The sequence below is a fragment of the Leuciscus leuciscus genome (genome assembly GCF_965113295.1).
Source record: "Leuciscus leuciscus genome assembly, chromosome: 23".
Classification (NCBI taxonomy): domain Eukaryota; kingdom Metazoa; phylum Chordata; class Actinopteri; order Cypriniformes; family Leuciscidae; genus Leuciscus; species Leuciscus leuciscus.
This window is the reverse complement of record NC_138747.1, coordinates 9,094,259-9,117,741: the sequence shown is the minus strand read 5'-3', so window position 1 is coordinate 9,117,741 and position 23,483 is coordinate 9,094,259. Positions and strand designations below refer to the sequence as shown.

The window sequence follows — 23,483 nt, the reverse complement described above, 5'->3', positions numbered from 1 at the left end:
ATTTTATCGACGGCTTTAAAGTGATAGTTAACAAAAATCTGAAAGTGCTGTCATCATTTACTCACCCTCATGTTGTTAGAAACCTGTTGACATTCTTTCTTTTGTGGAACACAAAAATATGCTTTTTTTCATAACAGGAACCGAAGGTATTATGCTCCAAAAAGGGCAAAAAACTATTCCATACAAGTCATCTATACTGTATCACTGCTGTAACAGCATGATGTGCAATATTTGAATTGATATGAACATTAATGTGACTTGAGAGTTTAAGTCCCCGTGAAATCATAATGGACAATTGTTTTTTCGTGGAATATTGCAGTATTTATTATAAATGATATATTCGTTCACATCATTATTTATTTATTTTATTCACTTGCTCTCGTAATCTTTAACCAAGATAACTTCCCCTTCCTCTTGTAATGACTTATCTTCTCTTCTCTGATGATGTGTTTACCGGCAAGCGGGCAAGCAGCCTGTCACTCACATGAGATCACAGCAAAAGCAAACCATAACGAACCAATCAATTCCTAACGGACAAAATCAAGTCCCACCCTACATTTGTTCTTGTTTGAGAAGCTGTTTTACTCGCATATACGTCACATTAGGCTATGTGTCCACCAAAGCGCTTTTTCACGCGGCTGGCGTATTTTTCCAATTGTTTTCAATGGGAGTGCCGCGTTTTTAAAACGGCAGGACCGCAACTCCGCCTATTTCACACTGAATCGTCGAGAGAATTTTTTTTTTTTACTTTGGGTAAAACACAGTGCTCATCACTGTCAGCTGTCCAATCACAGTAGAGGAGGGGCGGGACAAATACCACATCGACCAAGCGTCACATTCTGCTTTTACAACGTCAACAGATGACAACAACTAGCATAATAAAGGAACAAAATAATTTCAAACAAGAGCCAGAGCAAATACTTTATGCTGTATCAACATTTTATATAGAAACAACACAGAAACAAACTATCTGTGTCTAAGCGTCTCAACTGAAAAAAACGCTGCGTGGCCAAAACGCTATCAAGTGCCCACAGCTAGGCCTTTTCAGCGCCTGGTGGACGAACGGCCTTAGGTTTCGTTTCATGCTGACTTTAAGCAAATAACAACATGGATTCATGGATCATATGGCTTCATAAGACTTGGAATATTGGTTGGTGGAATGTAGACTGTGCTCATGTTTAAGTTAGTCTTGCAAATTCACCACACTGACCAACAGAAAGCTGCTTGGTTTGAAAGTGCTTCGTACATCTCTACGCAATGGACACTTTTTCAGCTAATGTGACCACACCTTTACTGACACTAATCTTCTGAACAGTACTGTACGTTTTAAGGAAAAGGAATGTATTTTGCAGTTGAAACATCATCAGGACTCAGACCCAATGTGATCTCAGTCCCTGCATCCCATTTTGCATACTATCCACCCTAAATATAGTATTCAAGAATCTTGAATTCAGTTTGGGGCAGATATTATGCGAATTGGGATGCAAAGAGTGTAACATATGATAAGTCTTCACAGCCTGATGCCAAATAGCGATGACAAATAGCTAGTTCATGTATTTTAGGTTGACAGGGATGTTGTGAGCCCAGTTGCTTGATAAGATCAGCAAAGTGAAAGAGAGAGATATAGAAAGGAAAACGGAGCAGATGCTGCTGGTTTTGTTCTTTTGTTTATTTAACAGCCTCTTCTGTGCTTTTCTGTTCTATCAACATGATATTTATTGGCCTTTCAACCAGGCACCATGTTTGCAGCAAGTTTGCTCATGTTACAGGCTTATGTGTGTTTTGTACCCATGCCCCTTTTCCATGTGACTTAAAAGTGCCTTTGCCTCAGGTATCCCACATTCTCTTTGGACTGTTTCTGGCCCTGGTTTTATATATCGGTGGCGTTTCTCTGCCCACTGGGCATGAGCAGTCCTGTTAAATATCACAGTGTGTGCTGTGAAGCATTTCCTGATTCTTTGTCATGTACGCTTTTGGCTCCTCTCCTCTTCTCTTCTTAATAATCTTCTCATTATAAAACCATGCGACTGTAAGAACATCTCAGTACGTGGCAGAAAACAAACCCTCCGCCACCTCCGATGACTGAATGAGACTGGAGGTACTGTGATATTTTGCCCCCGTTCTTGGTCAGGAGCCATGTTTTCATCTGTGTCCTGAATCGATCAAATAGATATCCAGCCTAATTGTTATTTTGTGATTAAAACACTGCATTAATGAGAGGATACTAATAGGAGTGCTTATGCAAGGGAGGGTAATGATAATAATTATTCTGATGACAGTGTGATTTGGCATTACAGGGGCTGCTTAGGAGAAACTGAGAGAGCAGGGAAAAAGGGAGAGGCAAGGGTGAGGAGGGAAAGAAAAATGAGTATAGGTGGAGGAAGAGACTTTGTGTGTATTCAAATCAGTTTGCATTAATATAGAGCCGTTCATCCATTTATTCTATCCATTCTGTACTATCTATCATTCCATCTGTCATCATTTGTTCTATCATTCATTCTATGTATCATTTTATTCCATTCCAACATTTTATGCTATTCATCATTCTATTATTTTGTCATTCTATCTCTCATTCTACTGTTCCAATTCTTTGTTATATCATTCTATCTGTCATTCTAGCTATCATTTTATCTGTCATTTGTTCTATTGATCGTTCTTTCATTTTGTCTGTATGTCTGGCCGTCTGTCTGTCTGTATCTAATATGTTTATCTGTCATCCTTGCTCACATCCTTCTCCTCTCATTCTCGGAGTATTCTCTATTCCTCAAAAGTACAAATGTCGTGTGTGTGTCAAACTCCGGCAAAAATTAATTCCAGCCAGAATCCTCACAATTAGGAATTTTGTGTGAGGGTGAAAAAGTTTGCCATGTAGACTGTGCTCATGTTCAAGTTAGTCTTGCAAATTCACCACACTGACCAACTGAAAGCTGCTTGGTTTGAAAGTGCTTTATACATCTCTACGCAATGGACAAGGGAAAATGGACACTTTTTCAGCTGACGTGGTCAGCTAATGTGACCACACCTTTACTGACCCTGATCTTCTGAACAGTACTGTACGTTTTAAGGAAAAGGAATGTATTTTGAAGTTGTAACATTATCAGGACTTAAATTAAATTTGCAGCTCAAACAGAGCCAATTAATAAAGCCCCCCAAGTGGTTGCTGTGGTCGCTCAGGTATGGGTTATAACAGAAAAGTATCAGCTTGGTTTGAGATCATTTTCTTATAATTCCATGAGAGAAATAAAATTGGAAACACACGAGATCTATGTCTACATAAAGTAAAAGTATAAGTTATCAAATTAATTACTTAGCTCAGAAAATTTGATCTTAGGAGTATTTGGTATGAAATGTTTGAGTTTTTGATTGTAGACCTGTAGACATCATAGCAGATCTGAGCATGGTTTGAGATACTATCAGAGAAATTCTTGTCAAACTAAAGGAGACTCTCAAGATAAATATGAGAAGCAGAAGACTTTGCTTTCCATTTTATCTTGGTGTTCTCTAGGAGAGCGATTTTGAGATATTAAAGAGATCTCAGTTGTGATATTCCTTTCCTGCAGATGCTGTAGTCATCCATTTATCCATTTATTTTCAGGTTTGACCAGGTTGGTGTGTTCTGACAGAGCAAACATGTGATTTGGTGCGACAGCCTCCTCTCATAGATCAAACAGCTCTGAAATAAAAGTGTGCACTAGTGAGAAGTCACAGCTAAGTGTGTGCTAGTGAGAAGTCCTCTTGCCCTCATAAAATACACACACATTATGCAATCTAAGCATTGAATGACAATGAATGAGAAACAGAGGAACTGTACAGATATGCAGTAATATTTTACAGTATAACTATATCAAATATTGGTACAGATCAGTGTTAGTATTTTATGTATGATTATATTTGTTTTACTGTAAGGGTTAACAGTCTCCTTATTAGACATGAATTAGGATGCATGCTAGTAGTTTGTAGTCAGATACACACACCGCAAGTCTGATGTAAAGATCACCATGGTCTGATGATTGCTATTGATTCTGACTTTATATAGCTGTTTTGGTTACCATGGTAACTCGTGGGTCTACCCCTGCAGTAGCACACGAAGCCAACACATACACGCACAGACGAAGATGGAAGGAACTATCTAGGGGATGCAAGCACACTCAAGGCAGTATACAATACCTTTTAAAGATGGGGGTGAAGAAGGGGAAGTGTGTTAGAGACAGAGAGAGAGAGGCATCAGCTTTCCATGTATCCTTCAGGGAGCAATGTGTATGATACATGCAAGTTGATTGCATGTACATGTGGTGTTTGACTGAGAGGTGAGAGGTCGCAATCCACTGTCATCTTAACAATAAAGGGGATGGGTGGTGATAGCCAGTGTTTAAGATGGTAACAGAAAGATTGCAGGTTTAGTCCTCAGTAGGAGCGGCCCATGAACTGCACAGTTAAACCACCCGTCACTGCTCTGCCTTTGTGTAGGGTGTTTGACCCCAGCTTAATGGAGGAGAAGTGACCCTGCAATTAGTGAACTACAAGTGGAGATGGTTTGGATAAAAGTCATCAGCTAAATGCACGGCAGAAACTAATTTTCCTAATCAGTATTTGTCTGGTTTTCCATTTAAAATATCTAAGCATCCTTAACGTGAGATAAATATACTTGAAAAGGAAAATGTGAAGTTTGAGCAACTTGAGAAGCCCAAATCTTATAAAATATTGTTAGATTAATGCTTAAAGAAAGTGACTCAAAATGGCCAAATATTGACCTTTGAAAATGAATTCACTCCAATGTAGTTACTAGTCATTTAGCATGTGTTTTTACAGTACATTAATTACTGCAACGGTCTTCCTGCAGTAACCTGGGATTAAGTCTTGTGCTGGAGGGCACAGTGGTAATGAGGACAGTGATTTCGGTAAGTCATGGGTTACAGCAAGCTGGGATCAGGCTGTTGAACTATATCTGTAACCATTATAATATCAAAGCCATAAACTGGTTTATTAGTGAAATATTTATAGTATAATATTTTTCAGCATAACTCATCCCACACTTTTTGTGCTATTGACTTAATCTATTCTTCAAAATTGTGTGGCTTGTGAGGAGAGGTGTGCGGTTACTTTTCTAAGTGATCAGACTTTTTCATCTGGTGGAAAATCAAAAATATTTTTGTAAAGAAGTCTCTTATGTTCACCGAGGCTGCATTTTTACATAACTGGTTTATATTTGAATATATATATACGTGTATATACAGGATATATAATATATGTGTTTGAAAAGCAGCCATTACTCCAGTCACATGATTCTTCAGAAATCATTGTAATATGCTGATTTGGTGCTCAAGAAATGTTTCTTATTATTATCAATGTTGGAAACAGTTGTGATGCTTAATATTTTTTGTGGAAACCGTGATAAAAAAAAATTCAGGATTGTTTTGAACATTGAAGCAGGGCTTGACGCATTCTTTTTCCCCAGGAGCACGTGCTCCTAATTTGAAAAAGGAGTGCATAAAGAACTTTAGGGGTGCAATGAAAATGTATTAAATATTTTTTTTATAAAGGGATACGAGGAGACATTTACATGCAAAATGGTTTCATTTGTTTGAATACAAAAACGACACTTTAAAAAATATATTTCTGCTTCAAACTGTATTTATTTAGAAATTATAAAATTAGCAATTTGCATAATGCAGGACTTTTATTTATAAACAAGGCCCAAATACACTGGGACTATTTAAAAAAAAAAATGTCTTTACCTCTTCCAGCGGCTCATTCAAATATACAAGGGAGATCAAATATGCATGCTTACAAACATCTAAAACATATTACAATACAAAAGTTAAGTAAACATTTTCAAAATTCATTCAAAATTGATTTCAAAATTCATTAACCATATGCGTGGTATTAATTGATTGCGAACTGCTCTGAAACCGCGAGCCTGTAGAATAAGCAACCGTGCAGCGTTTTGACTTTGAACGTACAGCACTCATATTTATTGAAGTAAATCATTGTCACAAATCACATTAGGCCGTATCACGATTCCCGTTTTCTGGCCTCAAATTTAAGACCTCTTAAAATGATAATTGAGAATTTTATTATATCATAAGTTACCCGTAAGTTATGACCTTAAATTTGACAAAACTGACTTTTTATTCACACGCGTGCTGTTAAATACAGATCTATTTTAAGTCGCAAATGCAATTAAAATGCTCACTCTGTGGAGCCCTGTGCAAATCTTCTTGTCAAAACTGCTTTGTTTAAACAGACACAATACTTGATGAAGTGAATAAAATATTAAAATGCAGTTGAACAGCTTAAAGACGATGTTGATCATCTCTGTGGCATTCTTTCCAAACATATTGGTTGCACATGTTTGTGGACAGCAGCTAATACTCTGATGGGAACAGTCACAGTCATCAATATGTGTCAAGTGTCTTTAGAGATCCCAGAGGTCAAACCTTCAATCCACTAATCCCTCCATGAATGTGTCGAGATTTAATAGGCTGAAATTGCATTCATACTAAACAAGTTGCGTATTCTAGAAATCTCAGCTGTGATTATCAGTTGCGTGACATTTTGCAGTATAAAATGTAGTTTAATTGGGTTTCAACTCCTTTGCAGACACTCTTCTCTCTGTCAGTCGTCAGTGTTTTATTTTTTTTTATTAATTAATTTTTCAGTCAGGCTCTATTTCTAGTAACTGGGACAAGCTTGTGGTCACCGTGCTTCAGGCATCCAGCGAATTATGGTAATAAAAAAATAAAAAAAATTGGAAAATGGAGTCCTCTTAATTACTGCTATACTCCTGCATGAAGACACAAGCCCTGATTTAATTAACCGTTTGACAGTTGGGAAATCTCTTAGTCCTTTAATTACACTCATATCCGGTAGTATTTCCAAACTAATGATTTCATGATTTTTCACATTCCGGTCACTTGAATTAAATTCAGCATTAGATTTTGACAGAGGTCTTATCAACGTCTTAGCATCTTACTCCCTGCATTAAACTATCTACAAATGTGCTGCCAACTCCTGAACTCCTGTAAAAAACTACTACTTTACGTAGAAACTATTTTTATTTAGAAGTTGCTAGTAAATTTCACAATAAGTTTCCATAAAACTGCAAGTAACACATTGAATTAAATGTGTAATTTTGAAGTAGAAAAACTGAAACAGTATTTTGCAACTTGCAACTAATACATTTTTTTTTTTACAGTGCAAAAGTTGTTAATTAATGCAAAGCTCCTTTGATTCAATGACATTTAACAATCACATGCAAGTATCACAGTCTTTCCCTAAAGATGACAGAGAAGTAGAGAAGTTAAACTTCTTTCCTTTTTCCAGAGATGCAAATAGGCCACTGTGAGAAAAACAGGGTTTCATAGGGGAAGGACCAAGTCCCCAAGATGATGATCTGGTTCCATATATAGTACACAGAGTGTAAATAACTAATGTGGCTAATTCTGTGTCCATCATGATTCAAGGGTGACTCACTGCCTGGTCCACACCTGTGTGTGTGTGTGTGTGTGTGTGTGTGTGTGTGTGTGTGTGTGTGTGTGTGTGTGTGTGTGTGTGTGTGTGTTGTGTGGTTTGTTTAAGCACTGTTGATTATTTTTAGGAGATCTAGACTTTGCCTGATGTTGCACTGTAAGCTGTTTTTATTTGATTATATTAAGGACATTTCAACAACGATTATAGGACATTTCAACACTGTGTTCTATGAGGAGCTCTAAAAGTAGAACATCAAAAAATATATATATTTTGGAACGTATGTACAAGTTCAAAATCTGTGTGTGTGTCAGTCAGATGACATCGTCTTATCTGAATGAATGTTTCACTTGAATAAGCTCATATCGTCAAAACTATATAGGAAAGATTTCAAATATTTATTTTCAGATATATTTATAGATATCTTGCATAGATATAGTGGGTTTCAGATATACTTTGTTTCTACATCTGAACACATGGGGCCCTATTTTAACGATCTGAAACGCAAGTATCAAGCGTGAAACGCAAGTAACTTTGTGGGAGGGTCTTGGGCGCTGTTGCTATTATACCGACGGGATAAATTACTCTTGCGCCCGACGCAAATCTAAAATGGGTTGGTCTGAAGTAGCTACATTACTCATAGGTGTGGTTTGGGCGTAACGTGAAATAAACCAATCAGAGCGACATCTCGCATTCCCTTTAAAAGCATACGCTTGTTCCATGGCGGATTGCTATTACAATGGCGTATTTGCCAGGCGCACGCCAGGAGCGGTTCACAGCCAAGGAGACCGACGTTCTCGTCAGGGCCGTAAAACACAGAGAAGTGACATTAGGGATGGGAGAAACCCACCCAAATTAGCTTCGGTTAAACAGGCGTATAAAAATTTGGGTAAATGAAATGTGTAAGCTATTTATGCCTATTTTTTTCACATCTTCATGGACACAACAATGATTTCCCTCGTGTGTTAATATTTTTCCTTGTAATAATTTATGGTTTTCTAAAAATGAGAACTGCTGCGTCTGTGTGTAGATGAGATAAGCAAAGTGCAAAGTTTCTTGATTATTACGCAGGAATGAGAGTATAGTTCCTAGCCATATCAGCCTAGAAAATCGCAACTTTTCATTTTCCGTCGGTCTTAGCACACGATGCAACTACAGAAGAGTCAAGTTTTAAATAGGAAAAATATCGAAACTCTTTGTTCATTTTTTTTAGAGAGATGCTAATGGTCTTGTCCGGTTCAATTCCTTATGCTAAGCTATGCTAAAAGTGGGACCCCCAGACCCGGAGATCGGCTGAATGGATTCGAAAATGGTAAAACTCAACTGTTTAACTCTGGGGGAGTTGTAAAATGAGCCTATTTCCCAAAAAAGTGGAGTATCCCATTAAGTCAAGTCAAGTCAAGTATATTTGTATAGCGCTTTTCACAATACAGATTGTATCAAAGCAGCTTCACAGTATTAAATTAAAATAATACAACAAGGTTTGTTTCTAGTGGAATTTATTGATTGATAAAATTAAATTAAATATCCCCAAAATATCCCCAAAATATTAAGTAAAGATCATGTTCCATGAAGATATTTTGTAAATTTTCTGCCGTAAATATATAAAACATTTATTTTTGTGAGTGAATGCTGCACAGTCGCAAACATAAATGGACAACTTTAAAGGCGATTTTCTCAATGTTTCGATTTTTTTGCACCATCAGATTCCAGATTTTCAAATAGTTGTATCTCGGCCAAATACTATCATATCCTAACAAACCATACATCAATGGAAATATTATTTATTAAAGGTATAGCGGAGGATTTTCCCGAATTTTAGAAAAGAACCGCCCTCTCCACTTTTTGAAAAAATGCACATGCACAACACTCTACCTGCTCCCGAAAGGGAACGCCTATTAAACGTGTGCACGAGAGACGGCTAGCATCGCTAATCATAGCTTACATTAACTTTTACTAGCAGTGATTTTAAATGGATTTCTCCAAATAGCATGCCAAACTTTACCTGTCGAGTAGAAACTTCGCGACTGAGGCATCAGTGGGAACCCCAACCTGTGTTTTTAGCGCAAGCCAGCGTGTGAAATATTCTCCCAAAAACACTCTGGTCTTGTTTCTTTCTTCAGAGGCCTTTCTCTTCTTGTCATACAATTCGTAGACACTTTTTCTCTTGCGACCCTCAGACATTTTGAAAAAACCCGGTGAGAACGGCGAGCTTCAATGAATGGCTGAAACCGTAGCTCACCACACATATACACCTGCAAGTGCGCATGCGCAGAAAGCGAAAACTACCTAGGGACGAGCACGTACAACGGCCTTACGTAAACATATCACCAGAATGATTGACAATTAGGAGGACCAATAGTCTTGATGATCCACCCGGAAAAGAAAATCCTCCACTATACCTTTAAGCTTTTTTTTTTCAAAAAATTGACCCATGTGACTGGTTTTGTGGTCCAGGGTCACATATATGTTTTTTTTGTGTGTTTTTTTGTGCCAAAACATTACTAGCATTATAAGTGAAACTCAAGGAACATAATAAAATAATTTTGTTCAAAAAATCCATGTCATCATGAACCCTTTAATAGAAAATGGTTCTATAAAATATGGTTATCAAAATATGATACAAATATTTTTTTAATAAATTCTAAAATATTATTAAAAAAATCATTTTGATATTATTATTAGTAATAGAGTAGTTCTTTTTTCGGGATTTTATTCTTTTTTTATTTATTTTTTTAACTAAATTAATACAATATTTTTGTAAATCGTTAATAGTTCAATCTGTAACAATTGACACGGATGTTGTTTTTTGCTTCATAACTGGGGTTATTGCGGGTCACAGTGGATTGTTCAGAACATGCATACACCTTATCAACAAACGCGCTAGTCTTAACTTATCAATACCCCTCATTGATCCGTGAATCCTTTTCCCTCTGACCCAAGCATTTTTCTCACTCCTCTAAATGAGAAGGGGATTGGGGAGAGGTTTTTTTTTCATTCGGAGGGTGGGTTGTGCAAGCTCTGACTTTTCCCCCCGGGGTCCTAAATCTCCCATGGGACAATTTAGAAGTTGCAGTGCTGAGACTGCAAGCTTTTAGCCTCTCTTATCAGGGCCTGGCCTTGCTGACATGCGCGTCTTACACACATACACACGCATACGCAGGTGCGCCCCACCGGTTAGCAGTAGATCTCCCAGATTGCATTGGGCCATTGACATTCCATCAAATCCCATCAGCACTTGCTTCACTTGGCTGAAGCTCAGAGAGTTCAGTTCAGCCCAGGAGCCAAAATGTTACGGTGTTCTCTGACGATCGCACAACGCAGGGGTATTGACATGGAGAAATATGTATTACAAATGGTCACATTCAGTTCTGTAGCTCGAAGTACAATAAACATGCAATTACTGCACAAATGCTTCTTTAAAAGAAGAAAAGTGTTGATATGTTTAAATCAAGTAATGCTGATGTAGCCTCACTGTGGCGGGTTGTGCTCGGTGGCATATTGTGCGTTTGCTGTAGCTCCGATCAATACAGAAGCTCTATAAAACAGAAAGAACTCTCAGTGCCTGGCCACAGTAATGTAATGCATGTAGTCTAATGTGGACAGTATTCATGCAGGAAATATATGGAGAGCATATACAGTGTGGCTGCTCTAAAGGCCAAATGGTGATAAAATCAAAAGTACACTATACGTTTCAGGCTTTTGATAATAACTAATATACATATTTAATTTTTCAGTTTCATGTATTGTCCCTAATTAATTTAGAGACGTACAAACTGTATATTCTTTCCCTAAACCTCTATCCCTAAACCCTACCCATCACAGAAAAATGTGGGCTTTTTTTTTTTTTTTAAATAAGTTTAGTATGTTTTGTTTTTTATATACCATGTTTAATATTATATATTTAATATTATATTAATATTATACAATTTACTATTTTGTTCCCTCGATTTATAAATCGTGCGCACGATTTACTATTTCGGTCCCTTGATTTGCTATATCGTGTGCACGATTTATAAATTGAGAGAACAAATTAGTAAATCGTCTGCACGATTAGTAAATCGAGGGAACAAAATAGTACATTTTGCGCACGATTTACTTTATTTATTTTTTTGCATGTCATGTGCAGGGCTCCGTAAATATTTGAGTGATGAGAGCAATAACACTTTGAATCCGAGTTTTGAATTGACTAAAATTAAATTCACAGAAGCTAATCAAACTCTGTTTATGGCCTTTTTGAAAGTTTACCTCCGAGGTGCTATTGAAACATCTTACGCTTGCAAGTTGCGAGTTTGGATCCCCAAACAATTACCGTTTTTTTTTTTTTTTTTTTTTTTAGAAAAATAGATAGACCCAAAACTCACTCAGTCTGGCCAGTGGGCCACCCTAATTTTTTTGTGTTTTACAAATATGTGGTCTGAAAATGAGTATTTATTATGCATGTCCGTGTATGCATGTCTGTTGTATGATGTGCGAACACATGATCGCACTTGTGGTTGAGTGTTTTTAAGCCATCTGATGATAATCTACTTCCTGAAGCCCACTCGCAGGACAAGCAGAAAAAAAAAATTCTGCATCTCTTCTTTCCCCTCCACCCACATTTCCCGTTTTCTCATTCTCCCTCTTCTCTGTTTATACACCCATCTTTCTTTCTCACACTCTCCATTTCAGTTTCTCTCACTAGGGGCTCTCTCCGTCTGTTCTGCCACTGTTTATGTTCTTTCTTCCCTCTATCTTCTCTCTCTCTCTCTCTCTCTGCAGAAATGCTGAGGCGGCAGTAGCGCTCTGACTGAATTAAGATTGTATGATTGATGTGCAGCACTCTCAAACGAGAGCGAGAGAAGGAGAGAACGAAATGCAGGAGGGAAAGGAAGGCTGAAAGGGAAGGATAAAAGATAAGACGAGGAGGAGTGAAGAGAAAACAGGGTGGAGTAAGCAACAAAAAGCTTTTCAATAATGGGCAGACCGACAGAGAGAAACATGCAGATGTCAGGGTGTGAAAGGTGCCGGATTTGACGTTTAAAGACTGGAGAGAAAGAGGAAGTGGAAGAAATTGGAGTGTTTGGTGTTTACTGAGATTATGCAGAAAGACTAAAGGATGAATGGAGGAATGAGAGAGAAATTAAAGTGGAGAGAGGGAGTGAAAAGGATGACGGACAGACTGTAAATATGAAAATAGAGAAAAAACTTTTGACATAAATGTTGAGTGAATGTCTGCTATATCTGAAACGTACTGTATACATACACCCATGATTCTCCTGTCCACACATAAGGGTAGGTTAGACGTGAATTGGGGAGAGTGGGGCCAGTTGTCACAAAAAAAAAATCTGTCCTCCACACTAAACTTTTACATTTCTTGTCATTTTATTTTTGTCAAATTGTCATGCGTTTTATATACTTTCTTAAAATGTCGAAAATATAGGGCCAGTAAGATTTTTAGAAAATGTATACTTTTTAGTCAGCAATAAGAATATAATGTTACAAAATATTTCTATTCTAATCATCAACACTAAGAAATGCTGGGTTGTTTCAACCCATGTTTAGGTCAAATATGGACAAACCCAACCGTTGGGATATATATACAGTATATATATATATTAGAGGTGGGCATAGATTAATTTTTTTAATCTAGATTAATCTAGATTAATTTTGAAATTAATCTAGATTAATCTAGATTAAAATGGCTCATTTGAATTCTGCCGAAGGCATTCAGAATATGTGTGCTACCCAAATAATGACTATAAAAGTAAGTCTTTGAGAACGGGTTTCTCAAGCCAGGTGGCGCATTAGACCAGGGGCTCATCTCCTGTTTCCAAAATGCATCACAAACTGCTTGAGAAAGCTGTTCTACTCATAGACTGTAAAAGGTTACTACTGTACTGTTACCATCCGTAGGCAACATTAGGTAGGCCTATGTTATTATCAACTACTATAGGCTATCAATTAGGGATGGGCGATATGGCCTAAAATCTATATTGTGATATACATTGCAGCCTCTTGCGATAACGATATACAGTATATTATAATAAAACCATTTCAGAACAGATTACACAGACCCATGCTAAACAACTGCTAAATGTTTTTTTTTTTTAAAGGGTGTATGTAGTTTTGAGAACATATATTGTGCAAAACTGTAAGTATACAACATAATTTTGCAGATAAATAAAATTTAAGTACACTAGCTGCAGAGACTTAAGTAGGTCTAATGTTTATTATGACTTGGAGCTTATGAAACCCCAAATTTAAAATTAGAATATTGTCTAACTGATGTCTTTTCAGTTAAAAAGAAACACAACAACGATTCTTAAAATCGAGATTATGTGCTACACCACTAAGATATATTGGAATGGGAATAATACGCGCGCGCTGGTATTCAGTGATATCATGTTTCGTTTTGAATTTGAGGTGGTCGAACGGATTAGTCGTGTGTTAACTTACCGAACTGTTACCCCACACACTCTGTATTTAGTTTGCTGCTGCTCGTCTGACGGCTTAAACCCGAACCAAGTCCAAATAATGGATGTTGCACCGATCTTTTTCACCAGCTTTCACTTTCAGCCGTGTTTACTTAAGATGACGACGAATATGCGTTGCAGCCGGGTTTACCTCGCGGCCGCGGGTAGATTGCGTCATCATAGCTTGTGTAGTATAGAGCCATCTCCCAACCCAACTTGGAGAATAGATTAACGGCGATATTTTTTTTATCGTGCGATAAGAGTCTCGCGTTAACGCAGCACGTTAACGCCGATTACGGCCCACCACTAATATATATATATATATATATATATATATATATAAACCAGCGGGTGGGTTTGTCCATATGGGACCCAAACATGGGTTGAAACAACCCAGCTTTTTTTAGAGTGAAAGAATCCTGAAATACATTCTCACAGTTTCCACAAAAATATTAAGCAGCACAACTGTTTTCAACATTGATAGTAAGAAATTTGTTTAGTGCACCAAATCATCACATTAGAATGATTTCTGAAGGATCATGTGACACTGAAGACTGGAGTAATGATGCTGAATATTCAGCTTTACCATCACAAAAAAGAAATTCCATTTTAAAATACATTAAAATAAAAAATGGTCGCCTTAAATTGTAATCATATTTCACAATATTACTGTTTACCGTAAAAGCCTTAGCCTTAGTGTGCATAAGAGACTTAAAAAAAAAAAATGTATTACTCCATTTCTGTTGGCTAGAACAGTAGTTTAATATTTTTGTATGACCTTTAACATTTTAGCTGATTCAATTTTGTTTTGTTCTTGATACTTGTTTTGTCATAAAATTTTTGCTGAAACCCAATGCGAGAACTTACACCATATAGTTCCCCAGAAACTGTATCTCCGTTTCTGGTCAATGATCTTTGATGATCTTTGACTTTTTTTGTAGTCAAAATGTAAGGTACGTGCTCTTACAGAAATTGGGCTTAAAAATAAACCTTCCATGAAAAATATTCCCTGGAGATAAAATTGTGACAACAAGAAACGGTCTCTGCTATATTCATATCGAGTATGAATCATATTTTACATCCCTGCACATTAGAGCTGCAATCATCCTGTTAACTAACCTTTAGCACTACTGCAAGAGATGCAGAACGAATCAGTGGGTGAGATGGTGTTTGTGCGTTAAAGGACAGATTAAGAATATAATACCACAAATGTTTGTATAGAAAAAGTCGAAGAACAAGGCAGGAGAGAGATGGAGAGCAGTAAGGGAAGTTCTCATTTACACTATTACAGAATGTACAGAATTTATTTCATAATTACAACATATTTTTGGTCAATATCCAGCAGGTTCTGGAAAGTAAGCAGGTCATTATATTAATATTTCAGGCACACAGATCATAGCTGTAAAGAAGAACAGCTTGAAATTGTGGTTGAAACCTAAGAATGTTTTTCCATACAGACTATATCGATATCACAACACAACACAAACTCTCAGCCAGAATAGATCAATATGATCACTGGCAGCAAACACATATATGTTTCCAATCTCACAGGTGGATGGTGTGTGCTGCTGTTTCTATGTAAAGCAGAGACACGTTTGTTTGGATTGCTCAGTGGAATCTGACCAACAAACAGCGTTGGGTCAGTTTTCATAAACACTGTAAAAAATATCTAACCTCTCCAAGTCAAACATTTCTAGTGACTGGTCACATCTACATTTTTAAATTGGCCCAAGTGCAATTCTTGTTGCAATAGTCTATTAACATTGGCTCAATGAGATATAATACGTCAGACTAATTGAAAAATTTAGATGTTATCAGTCACTAGAAATTTTTGACTTGGGGATGTATTTTTTTTTTACAGTGAAAGAATAAAATTAAACTGAGCTTGTTTTAGTTGCAGGATTGCAATTAATTTAAAAATACACAATCTTTCATATATATATATATATATATATATATATATATATATATATATATATATATATATATATATATATATACATATATATATATATATACATATACATATACACACACACACACACACGCACACACAAAATACCATGCAAAAATTTGGGAACTAATTATTTTAGATTTTGAATTAGATTGTTTTCCAATATGATTTCATTTCATATTTGGACAGATTTACAGTGAATGGAAACTAAGACATTTTACTGGCTAATGTCAATGAGATATTGATACCATCTCTCTGTTCAATCTAGAGTGGAATCTAGAGCAGTACGTAAAGGGATATTCACTGTTTTTGTTCATGAAATGAAAGTCAATGGGGTCCAAACCAACATTGGCTATTGGACATTTAAAAAAAATATATCTTATGTGCTCCATAGAGGAATGTCACACAGGTTTGGGATGACAAGAATGTGAATAACTGATGACATAATTTAAATTTTAGTTGAACTATCCCTGTTTTAGATGTATTAGAGCAGACTGTTTACATGAGTGTGTTGGTTTTGAATGTAATGTTACTCCAGCTGCCGAATCAGGATCTTTCTGCATATTGCATCAGTAAACCAGCCCTCATGAGCATGCAGTTAGCATCCAGCAGTCAGCTCAGTGTCTAACACAGACTTACCGCAATGAAAACCATTAAAGGAATCCATGATGGAGGAAGAAAGCTATAGAGAGTGCGTTAGAGTGAGAGAGAGGGGAAATGAGAGAAGAGGGCACTATGACAGTGGAGCAACGAACAAATCTCTGTGAATCAAGAGTCACTTAGACCTCTAAAGACCCGAACGCAGCAGGATGCAGTAGAATTTAACGTCACAAATAATAAAATACAGAAAAAGAGAGCGACAGAGTGAAAGAAATGGGTTTCAAGGAGGAGAGGAGCAGACTCTTTAATCTGTCATGTATCTATTTTTAGTGTAGCGTATATGGAACAGGAGGGGGAATTCATAACTGAAGGCTTTTTAGCATGATGGATCACACACACGCTCGCTTCAGGTCCCTCTGCAGGAAAAACTGAGCAAACGAAGAGGAAAGTAAAATGCAAAGATGGAGACAGGAAGACCACGGTGTGCCAAAGACAATGGGAAAGCGAGTTGGCGAGAGCCCTTGCTGAGTCTTGTGGATTCTTTCATTCAATTTGTAAGGTTGTTTGTTTTATTTCAGTTGAGTTGTGTGCATCTCATCAGCTCTGTTTCCACCTAAAGCACACAGTCAGCTCAAATCTAGAGTGCAGAAACCCCTCAAAAATAAAAAAAAAGATAGAAAAACCCTGGCCAACACGTATATATGTCCATCAAACCCATGCATCTACAAGATGTGTAATTCTTGTCATTAACTAACAAAGTGCTGTCAACTCAAAGGTCAAATTTACAATGAAGTTCTCACTGTTATTTCTCGCAGGAAGTGGCAGAAGTGTTCATTTGAGCTTGGTTTTTCAGATTCAACATTTGCACACACAAACTAAAGGTGCGTAACTAAAGGTCAGTCCTTTTCAGTTTCATTTGGCAACAAGGGTTGTTACAAATATGACAAAGTTGAGTTGCACAATGATGTAATGGGAGGTGCAGACAATGCAGGTCTTGTGACTCGTTGTCCTTTAAACGATGCCCATGAAAAGTTTCTAAAGCCTGGAGGTCTAACTGACCGTATTAGACGACTCTCCTCTCCTCTGGATTGCTTTCTGATAATGTAATATGGAGTTTTTAGTTGTGAGCAGTCGAGCATTAATATGCTGATGCTTAATAATGCAGTGTGTGCATGGGAGGGAGTGTACAGTAGGTTAGTGTGTGTGAGGTGATGGGGAAAGTAGGGACAAGAAGAGGTGGTCATGGGAAGGTTTCAAGGACACTTTAAAAAAAAGTTATATTTAAAGGAAAAAAATGCCTTTTAGAAGTTAGCTGAATCTAACAAAGCCTCCCATTGGGGACATCCTTAATGGTAAAAATTGGATTCCTGCTTAAAACAAGAATAATTTGCAAAACGCAATTTAGGATGAATTTTCTGCAAATAATTAAATTTATCATCGTTTAAGGCTATTTAGATACTAAAACAAAACAAACAAAAATCTGATTAGGATTTAAAAAAAAAAGATTTGTATTATTTTTATTAAAAGATTATTATTATTACTCTGTAGCTAACTAAGTGTGTATGTTTTTGAGAAGAAGAGACAAATATGTATACCGTATATAGAAGGAAAACGTATATATATGGCTGTGCGCAGACTTTTTAATTAAAGCAGAAGCGATTGAAAGAGGGACCTGGCACCATCACTACCTCTTATTAGTCTAATACACATTTAAACTGCTGATGGAGAGATGCAGTAGAGACTCTCAGATGCTGGCCAACTTTCCATTTAACAGCTCTTCTCTCTCTCTTTCTCTGTTGCCAGCTCTCCCTGCCTTTCCTTTTCTTTTCCTCCTCATTTAAATACATCTACATTCTCACTGTTGTCCTTCTCTGTCTTATTTTTCTCTCCTTCTCTCTATCAATTACCCTTGTACAGAAACAGAACAAGAGAGAAGACTGTTGAAATGAGAAAGGAAGATTTCAGTTGTTTAGTAGTTTAGTGTGCAGCACTCTGCAGCATCTCTGTCTGTGGTTTCTGCCGTGAAGGGTTTGCACAAATGCTCGCATTTCATTTCTCAGAACAACCGCTCTGCACATGCTCACTTCAGCGCTCGAGTGGTTGCCATGGATACCACTTTAAGTCTCCCAGCATGCATTGTACTGCTAGCCGTGTTAGCCCTGAGCTAACTGTCTGTTGGTGATTTCAATAAGCTCTGAATAAGCATGAGTGTGTGTTTGTGTGTAAGGACTTAGTCATGATGTGAGCTTGTGTCCCTAAGAGGTCTGTGTTTGCTCTTTTTGCACCACAAAATAACTGATGTACTTTGAACAGTTTACATGCAGTATACAGACAGATTGGTGTGAATTCTCGTGGCATGCTCATATGCACGGCTCCAGACTGCGACCAAATGGATGCATTTTGCAAACTTTTTCCTGCTGATGTGACTAAATTTTGTTCAAGGTCATCAGCCCAACTGATAGAACTGCCATTTCTGTTGCATATGAGAAACATCAAACAGCAAACGAAACGAGAGCGGAACGAAACCCTTATACTCGTTATTGCGCTGCTCGGACAGATTATTAGCTCGGACCAATAATAGACAATGGATTGCGAACTTAGAAGAGGTACTCGCGAGCTGATCTTTGTCTGATCACACGACACTGTTACTACACAGCGCTGAGAAATCCAGTGAGAAAAAGTTTGAATTAATAACATCCCTACAAAATCTAGTGAGAAGCATTCAAATTTGGTGCAGAATTCTCAGCTAGAAGGGTTTCCAGTCCACAAATCACCAACGTTCACCATGGATTTAATTGTGGATTAAACTGTAACCATGGTATTGTGGCAGAAGTAGTAGAATGTTTTTACATTATTCATTTCAGGGTTCGCACAGCCTTTTGAGAGTGAAAATCAAGCGCATTTTAAGAACTTTCAAGTGCTTCACACAACTCTTTCCAGCAGTTCAAAACTCAAATATTTTATTATATTTCATGTAATTTTTAATGTGATGACCAAAAACATTGTTTGTTCATCCTACAAATATTGTCCCCATTTGTAAAACTAAAAGTGTCAAGATGTAGGAAAACTAACACTTGGTGGCAAACAAACACTTTTATTATTATATTATATTATATTATATTATATTATATTATATTATATTATATTTAGCCTAAATCTTACAAAATTTTGTTTTATGTTTAAGAATAATCAGTAGGTTAAGAAAAATGTTTATTAGTATTTATTTATAATTATACTTTTTTTTATTTATCTTATCTTCTTAAACTTCTTGAGTAAGTGTATCTTGTTTTAAAAATATGTTTGGATATTTTATATTTTCTAGTGAAAACATGACAAAAATACTGATTAAGAATATGTTTTTGCAATGTATTGAAATATATTAAATATACGCAGTACATATAGTATCAAAGTTTCATGAACTTTATAATAGTTTGAATGTAGATTTATGCTTGTCATCATATAGTGTAGTGCAAACATGTTTATCCATGTAATTAATCATCTTAAAATGTTACCGAAGTGTGTAGCAGTCTTCACACAGACTGCATGTGATTTTGTATGTGTGCTTATCTGTATGTCACATGCATGACATAAGCGGTTATGGCAAGTGCTGAGAATGTGTGTGTGTGTGTGGTAGTGATGGGAAGTCTGGTTCTTTTCCACGAACCGGTTCTTTCGGACAGGTCGTTTCAATGAACCGATTCCAAAAAACGGTTTACCAGTTCTTTTACGTCCTCACGTAATGACGTCAATTATATCATCCCGGCGGATAAAAATACATTCAAATAAAGGCATTTTTAATCACAACTTCAGTTAAATAATAGTAATCATCGTCATAATCATCTTATAAGTTTAAGTTGATTAACACATTATAAACATTTACTTTGCACCCTTAAAACCTTGGCAAGAGTTTATGTCAAAGATTTATATCAACTTAGAAATTAAATTAGCTGTTCCTGAAAATATTGTTTTAGTATAATAATAAATGTTTAGTTTGACAGTTTTTCTATCCATTCATTGTGTTTCCAATCTTTAAAATTATCCGGTGATAAGACAGTAATTTGTTTCCAACATGTTTTATTTTGTTCAACAAAATATTTAGGAAACATGCATTTCGTCCCTCTGAAAAAATTGCACGCATGCTCAGCTCATCAGCTCATCGGTTCTCAGTAGGCTACAGTATGTCGAACGTGTCCGAAAGAAACAGTTCTCGGTTGTGTACTGGTGATTGAGAACCACTGTACCTGTACGTTCGGTAGTACGCGCATGCGCAGTATCAGCTGCTCGTGCTCATCAGTTCTCTCAGCACAACATGTCTCAGCTCAGTGAACTGTTGGATTTACTGGAGTAAAATATACTCCGGGATATTGGTTTATTTTGAGTCGGAGGGACTGTCAGGCATGTCCGAAAGAGTAACATTGGTAACTTGTGGATCAGCGCTGACGCAAGACGCAAACTGTTTTGAACGATTCAGTCCGATTTAGTGTACTGGTTCGACCGGTTCACTAAAAAGAACCGGTTCAAAAGAAAGATTCGTTCACGAACCGGACATCACTAGTGTGTGGCATCAGTGCCAGTGGCAGCTGGTAAAGAGACACACAGTAACTGGATAATGAGTGCTCTATTACAGCCAGGCTGAATCTTTCTACACTCATCTATTTTATACAGCCCTGCAGCCGTGTGTGTGTGTGTGTGTGTGTGTGTGTGTGTGTGTGTGTGTGTGTGTGTGTGTGTGTGTGTGTGTGTGTGTGTGTGTGTGTGTGTGTGTGTGTGTGTGTGTGTGTGTGTGTGTGTGTGTGTGTGTGTGTGTGTGTGTGTGTGTTTATTTTTGTATGTATATGTGTGAGCCCAGGCCTACAGCTCCATATCACTTACACTTGAACGCGCATGGTTTATCCAAACTCTGCAAGCGGACAACATTATGTGCATGATTTGTTGTTGTTGTAATATTAATTCCTTAATTTCTAGCAATATTATAGTATAATAAAATTAATATTTTGACATTATATTTGGTTATTTTTGTAACATTGCAAAGTTCATACATTTTTATAATGGCAAGGTGATTTTAATGTTATGGTAAAAAAAACTTTTGAAATATAAATGTTTGATATGAGCCTTAACTTTGCCTCTTACTCCGTTTGAGTGGATGATTTTAACCACCATCATTGCCAACTGCATCGTACTGGCTCTTGAACAACACTTACCAGATGGAGACAAAACTCCACTGTCAGAACGACTGGTAAAGTGCAACACACACACACATACACACACACACACACACATTTACTTAAATGTTTAGCTATCTAAATGGGGACATTGCATAGACTTCTATTGCATTTTTACAATATTTACAACTTTATTTTTATACTATTTTTAGAAATGCACTTCAAATTATACACTTCACAAAAACACTGAATTTAGTATGATATATAACCTGTTTTCCAAAAAAGTCCCCATAAGGTCAACATTTTGTGGTATTACTATCCTTGTAGGGTAAACCATCCATTTGGTCCCCATAATGTAGTGAATATTAGGTACACACACACACACACACACACACACACACACACACACACACAGTAAAAGAATAGTTTAACACTGCCATATAAACATTTCATCTGCTCTTTTCTGTTCAAGCAGGCACAGGACAATTTGAGAGTCACTTGTTAATAAATACAGGTACTGTGTGTTTTCTTTCTCTCACAGGATGACACAGAGCCCTATTTCATTGCTATTTTCTGTTTTGAATCGGGCATTAAGATTCTTGCGCTGGGATTTGCCTTCCACAAGGGCTCCTACCTGAGAAATGGCTGGAACGTGATGGACTTTGTAGTGGTGCTCACGGGGTGAGTTAAACAAACACACTCACTGCATGGTGTCTGATGTCATTGCTCTTGTATACAAACTGCAGAGACCAAATTAAATATAATTTGAGCTGCTCGATTTATGAGTCAATATAAACAATTGTCAGATGACTCTCTGGAATACTTGATTCTGTTGGTCGATGGTGGAGTTCTGATGTCAAATATTTTTGTGTAATAATTTGTATGTTTAGTGAAAGACTGAACATTAAAATTGGAGTGGCTCTTTTTGACAGTTTAATTAAAAGAGTCATTTGTTCATGATACAGACTACACTATTCATTATTTTTACTTTTACATGCAGTTAGAAATGACAAAGCAGACTTTTTGTCTGTTTTATTAAGCATTTCATGGCCTTTTTAAGCTCTTCACTTGGAAATAAAATAGACTATTTGTCTGTAGATTGCCTTATGACTGGCTTTATTCGTAAAATGTATGCTAAAAGATATACTTTTCGCATGGCCTAAATTAGCCTAGAGAAAAACACGCCCCCTCTGGAACTCTCTGTGTGAAACAACACTACACACACAGCAGAGATCTGGTTGGATGCTGGCTCCCTCATGCCTTAATGAGCACACACACGCACACACACACACATTCTCAAACACAGGGCAGATCACAGCAGCACCTTAGGGAGCAACCATCAGGGCACGTCTGAAATGTCACCTCACAGGGAAGCAGAGAGAGAGAGACAGACGGGTGTGTTGTAGTATTGCAGTTCTAAAGAAGGGCAGGGTCATGTGACTCCATTACTCCATTCCCCTGGGCTTTGAAATATTGGAAAATTAGAAGAGAGAGAGAGAGAGAGAGAGAGAGAGAGAGAGAGCGAGCTTGGTGTTGGCTGATGTGGAAAGATATATGGACTGGAGGAGGAGGAGATGAGAGGCTGAAGAATCCAAGATGGAGTGAAAATCCTGAAAAGCTAATTTATGCTGGTTAGTGCTGGTTTGGTTGGCAAAATGCTGGTCAACTAGCATCATCATTATGATTGACAAAGGGTGGTTAAGCTAAAGGACTAGTTCACCCAAAAATGTAATCTCTGTCATCATTTACTTGTCGTTCCTTACCTGTATTGCCTAATTTCATACATGGGACACAAAAGTCTCTTTTGTCCAAACTGCTCTTTTCCATAAGTGAATGGTAACAAAT

The 23,483-nt window shown here is 37.1% G+C and overlaps 1 protein-coding gene across 10 annotated transcripts in view; it reads left to right on the top strand.

Annotated features, from left to right (window-relative positions):
- Nucleotides 1–23,483, top strand: part of cacna1ab (calcium channel, voltage-dependent, P/Q type, alpha 1A subunit, b) — a 128,548-nt gene that overhangs the window by 31,860 nt on the left and 73,205 nt on the right. For all 10 annotated transcript variants that reach the window (XM_082155100.1, XM_082155093.1, XM_082155094.1 and 7 more), the window contains exons 4-5: nt 21,607–21,712; nt 22,180–22,319. In XM_082155100.1, the coding sequence (XP_082011226.1) occupies nt 21,607–21,712; nt 22,180–22,319 (246 nt within the window). The remainder of the gene's footprint in view (nt 1–21,606; nt 21,713–22,179; nt 22,320–23,483) is intronic.